Below are 6,639 nucleotides of genomic sequence, written 5' to 3'. Positions count from 1 at the left end.
ATGTAGACCAATTCAACCACCATGTGGACCATTTAGATATTTTATGGTTTTAATTGATGAGTCAACTAGATGGTCACATGTGTGCTTGTTGTCTAGTTGTAATTTGGTTTTTGCAAGATTATTTTCATAAATAATCAGCCTAAGGGCATATTTTCCCGATTACCCAATTATGAAAATTTGACTTGATAATGTTGGAGAATTTACATCATAAGCTTTTAATGATTATTACATGTTGATTAAGATAACTATTGAACATCATGTTGCATATTTTCATACACAAAATGGTTTAGCTGAGTTGTTAATCAAACACCTTTAATTAATTTCAAGACCATTACTAATGCATTCTAAACTTCCTACATTGACATGGAGCATGCAATTTTACATGCAACATCACTTATATGCATCAAGCCAACCAGTTATCATTAGTTATCCCCTATTTAAATGGTCTGCGGCCAGGAACCAAATATTTCCATCTAAGGACATTTAGATGTGCAATTAATGTACTCATTTCTCAACCTCAAAGAAGAATGAGAATTTATGTTGGATATGAATGTCCATCTATAGTAAAATATTTAAAATCATCAACCGGAGATTTATTTATAGCTATACTTGATGATTATTATTTTGATGAATCATATTTTCCAACATTAGGGGAAGAAATAAAGAAGTTGGAAAATGAAATCTCATGTACTAGCTATAATGATCCAGTTAGAATTGATATCCCAAAAGGAAAAATACAACTACAAATGAATCTAAGCCACGCCTGAAGCGTGAAAGAACAACCTGTTCTAAAGATAAAAACCTTGAAAAGCAATGGGAAAAAATATAATTGATGGTCAAAAAGAGAAAACAATATCTCTTGAAAAGATTAATGAAGCTCAGGAAGAGCCAATGACATAACAAAAGAATATAAGGTACCTGAAAAAAAAATGAAAATGATGAGATCTCAATAAATTATGTCATGACAGAAATAAGACGGAACCAACATAAGACAGAAGTCGACGATAATTTTTCATATCATGTTCCGCATGTGATTATAAAGAAAATGAGGATCTTGAACCTAAATCTATTGAGAAATGTATGAATAGAAAATATTGACCAAAATGGAAAGATGAAATAAATAAAGAGCTTAATTCTCTTACACAACGAAAAGTTATTGGACCTGTAGTCCATACACCAAACAAAGTATGAACAGTGGGACACGAATGGGTATTTGTGCGCAAAAGAAACGAGAAAAATGAAATTGTGAGATATAAAACAATACTTGTTGCACAAGGTTTTACCCAAAGGCCCGAAATTGATTATGAAGAAAAGTATTCTCCGATAGTTGATGCAATTACATTTAGTTATTTTATAAGTATAATAATATATGCAAAACTGGAGATGTGTCTAATGGATGTATTTACCGCCTATTTATATGGTTCACTTCAAAATGATTATTATATGAAAATCCCAGAAGGGTTTAAGGTGCCAGAAACACAAACTTCTAATTCTCATGAAGTATATTTGGTAAAATTAAATAAATCTTTGTATAGATTGAAACAATCTGGTCGTATATGCTTCAATTGTTTTAGTACATTTCTGTTGAAAGAGTGCTATAAAAATGATCCATTAAGCCCATGTGTATTCATAAAAACATTCAGATAAGAATTTATTATAATTGATATTATTGTAGATGATTTGAACATAATTGGAACTCCTAGGGAATTGGAAAAGGTCACTTCTTGTTTGAAAGAAATTTTTGAATTGAATGATCTTGGTAAGATGAAATTCTATTTGGGTCTTCAAATTAAGCACACAAAAATGAAGTTTTTTTACGTTAATGTCTAGAAAAGGTGCTAAAAAGGTTTTATATGAATAACTCACATCCATGAGTAACCCGAAGGTGGTAAGGCAATTAGATGCCAAATAAGGACCAACTTTAGCGTCATAAAAAACATGAAAATCTTCTTGTTCCCGAAGAACTATATCCTGGTGCTATTGATGCACTAATATATCTTACTATTAATACAAGACCTGATAAATCTTTTGTCGTAAACTTATTAGCAAGATATAGTTCTTGTCCAGCAAGAAGATACTGGAATAGAGTCAAACACATTTTTTGATATCTTCGGGGTACAATAGATATGAATTTATACTAATCAAATTCATAAAATGCAAAGTTAATTAGTTATGCAGATGCGGGATATTTATCTGATCCACACAAAGCTCGATCCCAAACATTTTATCTATTCACTTGTGGAGGTAACATAATATCTTGTCATGTTGTTAAACAAAATTTAGTTGCTTCTTATTCTAACCATGCAGAGATTATAACAATTTATAAGGCAAGTCATGAATGTATTTGGTTAAGAAATTTAACTCAACACATTTGCAAGAATTGTGGTCTAACTTCTAACAGGGATGTTCCAACCATACTATATGAAGATAATACAACTTGTATAGCTCCATTCAAGGAAAGATTTATCAAAGGAGACAGAACCAAACATATATCACCAATGTTTTTTTCACTCATGATCTTCAAAAAGAGCGTGTAATCAACATCTAGAAAATTCAATCCAGTAACAACTTTCCTAACCGGCTTACTAAAGCACTTCCTACATCGAAATTTGAAACGATGGTACGCAACATTGCTATGCGGTGCTTCAAGAAAATCAAGTGATGTGCTAATCAGGGGGAGTTGGAAACATATTGTACTCTTTTCCTTAGCTATGTTTTTCCCACCGGGTTTTCTTAGCAAGGTTTTTAACGAGGCAATTGTTTCCAATATATATTATTAATCATGTACTCTTTTTCCTTAATAAAGGGTTTTTCCCATTAGGTTTTACCGATTAAGGTTTTAACGAGGCATGATACAATCGTCATTCAAGGGGGAGTGTTATGAATTATTATTTAGTGAATGAGTATTGGATTCTCCATATTCCCTCATTACTCTCCATAATTAGTGAGCATTATAGCAAACATTATTATGAGTTTTATGAGTGTAGTTATGCACCACCATAATGTGCATTCATATCATACATGACCTTTCATCTTCTTTGTCTAGTATAAATAGTGAATATTATGTATTATAAAATTTTGATGATTTCATCACAAATATTGGAATAAAGTTCTCTCTACTCTCATGTCTTTCTTTACTCTATAAGTTATCTTATTATTTGATCATATTTTATAACACACACGACCTTTATGCAATCCCTTCAAATATATTAAACCCCTGCATAACACCTATTCATTTTTACCATGTAATTTTCAAATTTTCAAATAAAATAATGTAAACAACTGTATAATATACTCAATATATATACAAATATTTACATTATCTGCAGTGAATATTCACAAATTTATTGTTATTTTTCTTCATTACTTCACAAATAAATATTGTCTGATATATCTTCAAAATATATTTCACATTTTCATTTAAAACAACGATTATAATTTTATATAAATACAAAAATATATATCTTAATTAATAATTTATTTATAATAATTGATTATTATAAATTTGTTTATAAATACTTAATTTATTTTATAACAGTTGTTCGTATAGGTTATAACCTAGTATAGTATATACTAATAATATACACTATCAAAGATGGGATGAACGGCAATTCTAACGACTTTTTAGATGATTTGACGCTTTGGAAAAATACTTTCTTTAAAACAAAAAGGTTGTGAAAAAAATCTATGTTTTATACAAGATTATTAGTGATTTTCTTTCGTGGATTTCTATATGATTCAATTTTTTTTAAATTAGTTGGTTAATTCAGCTTAATTAAACATATTTATGCTAACTTCAGAATGTTTGGTTTTGACTAGTTTCTAGAAAGTAAATTTATCTATGCAAATCAAATAACTTCAGAATGTTTTTTTTTTTTTTTTTTATTATGACACTTCGTCTTTCAACACAAACCGCACTAAAATAAAAGCTCTGGCATGACATAAGAGAATCCCATCAACGATTAGTGAAATTTGATAAAAGTGGACCTCATATGTTGCCAACCCGTATATGTTTGTCAAATAACTTACACGAACGAAATAAAACAAACTTGAACAATGCAAATGATTTTTAGATAAATAAATTAATACCTCTAATTCCATTGATTGCAAGACACAACTGTCAGGCCTTTTGTTTTTTATTTTTTTTTTATTTGAGTAAGCAACGTTATATGCCTACTCGATGATGGGCCTTGGACTGATTAAGACAAGTAAGAGGCCACCGGCATCTTTGAGGGGAGTATGGGAAGGGAATCTTCGGAGTTCAGTACCTGAATAACATGTCTCATTGATGGGCGAAGGTCTGGGTCTGGGTGTGCACACCACAACCCAACGATCATCAAACGTTTGATCTCTTCTTCCTCATATTCTGATCCTAGCCGCTGATCCACTGCCTCTAGTAGTGTCCGAGCTCCATAGATCTCCCAAACCCATTCTACTAACTGTATTTGATTTTCTTGAGCCATGTACATGATGGGTTTTCTCCCACACGCTATTTCTAAAGCAACAACTCCGAAGCTAAACACATCTGATTCTCTGGTTGCCTTGCCAGTTACTACACATTCAGGCGCCATGTAACCCAAGGTTCCAGCCAACATGGTTGTCTGTGAGCCTTTCTCGTGGTCGACCAGCTTAGCTAACCCAAAGTCGCCCAGCTTCGCATTAAAATTTGTGTCCAACATCACATTGCTCGCTTTGATATCTCTATGCAGAACACATTGCTCCCATTCTTCATGTAGATACAGCAATGCAGAAGCTAGCCCATGGGCGATTTTGTACCTTGTGCCCCATTTTAACAAGGTTTTTTCCTTGAAAAGATGTAAATCTAAGCTTCCATTCTCCATGAACTCGTAAACAAGCAATAATTCCCCTTTCTCATGACACCAACCTGTGAGTTGAACTAGATTCCTGTGTCTTAATCTGCTGATGATCTTGACTTCGGAGGCATACTCTTTGATACCTTGTTTGGAACCTTTCGACACCCGTTTGACTGCAACATGCGTGCCAGATTTTTTCAAGAAACCTCTGTAAACCCCACCGAAGCCTCCTTCACCAAGTTTCCGATCCTCTGCAAAATTATTAGTTGACCCAGCTAATTCTCTGTAAGAGTATTTTTTGGGTCCAGTGTTCATTTCGAATTCGTTGTTCATTACAACATCAAATCCTTGTTCCTCTTCCCTCCTTTTCTTCTTCCTCCATGCGTAGTAGGCAAGTAGAGCCAGAAAAGTAATCAAAACAGATAAACCAACTACTAAGCTCACTACCAGTACTGTTTTATTCTTCCCTTTTACAGGATTTAGGCCACTTGTAGGAGGCATGACATTATTTGCATCCATCTGTAAATCAGAACTATTGAAAACCCAAGACTTCACAGTGTTTTTCTGGAACGCATTTCCAGTTGCAGCTGAGAACCCGAAAATAACCCATTCAGGCAAAACAGCCTTTAGATCGACTATGTAATAAAACGCTTGACGTACAATTGTATTATTTTGAAAACCAGTGAAGGAAACACTAAGATTTTTAGAAAGAGAATCATATGTAATCCATGCTTCACAGACTCCCCCACCAACTATATTGCTTAACCATTTCTGAGAGGCAACAGACTTAAGAGAGTTAATGCTGATACCTACATGATCGCCTATCAAATCATTGCTAGAGTTTCTTGGATCCCACTCCGGGTTTGCAAATGTATCAAACTCCACTGCTACAAATGGGTTCTTCGAATCTTCTAAGCCATTGATGGGAAGCCCCATGGATGAACCAGCTGATATGACTGAATTGTTTTCAGCAAGAAAGAATGTGAGCCCATCGCCATAATATGCATTCGAGTCTGAATCTATCACGAAGGAGAAATAGGTGGTGAAGCTTGCTAGCCCACCAGAGGCGATATCCCAAAGGTGAAGTGGTTGGATGTATGTAGCCCGTCCTTCTCTGTAGAACTTTGTAGTTCCATTCCCATCTGCAGTTACTTGGATTCCTTCATTGGAAATAAATCCATCACCCATTATGTTTATTTCATTGGACAGGTGTTGTCGACCAATATTTGTGAAATTGAAAGTAATTGATGTTGCTTGAGGGATGAAGAGAAGAAGGAAGTATGTTAAGATGACCATGATTGTGGAAACTTGGTTGAAGGTTTGCAAAACCTTGATGTTTTTCGTAATTCTAATGAATGAAAAGTAGATAACATCGTCACCTCAGCAATTTCCAAGAAAATCAGTTGGACTTTTTTTACTTAGACAAGATTGTGATCTACAAGTAGAGTGTTTTGAAATTGTCAAGTACTGTTCGAACCTGTTTTACGACTTGGTCATAGTCGCCGTCTTTCATCATATTTTAACAAAGTTATATCCCCTTATCCCCTTATATATAATAATATATATAAAATGATCATAAGAATTTATACCACAACTGCTGCCAGTGGTCGTGGACTGTACGACGTGCTCGATACTTTATGAGTGGACTATTCGTCTATTCCTCCCTCACATTTTCTGACTTTAATTATGACTCCCCGCATTCAAATGTGTATCCATCTTACACTTTTTAATTAGCACCATCTTATTTTCCTTCACTTTATTTTATCACTTTTTAATAACTTAGAAGAGGATCACATCTCAGTTCCTTTCTTTTTTTTTTCTTTCA

General features: G+C 33.6%; 1 protein-coding gene across 1 annotated transcript; it reads right to left on the bottom strand.

Annotated features, from left to right (window-relative positions):
* Positions 1 to 3,950: 3,950 nt before the first annotated feature.
* Positions 3,951 to 6,337, bottom strand: LOC111881022 (L-type lectin-domain containing receptor kinase IX.1). Its single transcript, XM_023877416.3, has one exon. The coding sequence runs from the start codon at positions 6,108 to 6,110 to the stop codon at positions 4,200 to 4,202; it is 1,911 nt and encodes a 636-aa protein (XP_023733184.1). The 5' UTR covers positions 6,111 to 6,337; the 3' UTR covers positions 3,951 to 4,199.
* Positions 6,338 to 6,639: the final 302 nt, after the last annotated feature.

The sequence above is a fragment of the Lactuca sativa genome, chromosome 9 (genome assembly GCF_002870075.4).
Source record: "Lactuca sativa cultivar Salinas chromosome 9, Lsat_Salinas_v11, whole genome shotgun sequence".
Lineage (NCBI taxonomy): Eukaryota > Viridiplantae > Streptophyta > Magnoliopsida > Asterales > Asteraceae > Lactuca > Lactuca sativa.
This window is presented reverse-complemented; position numbering and strand designations above follow the sequence as displayed.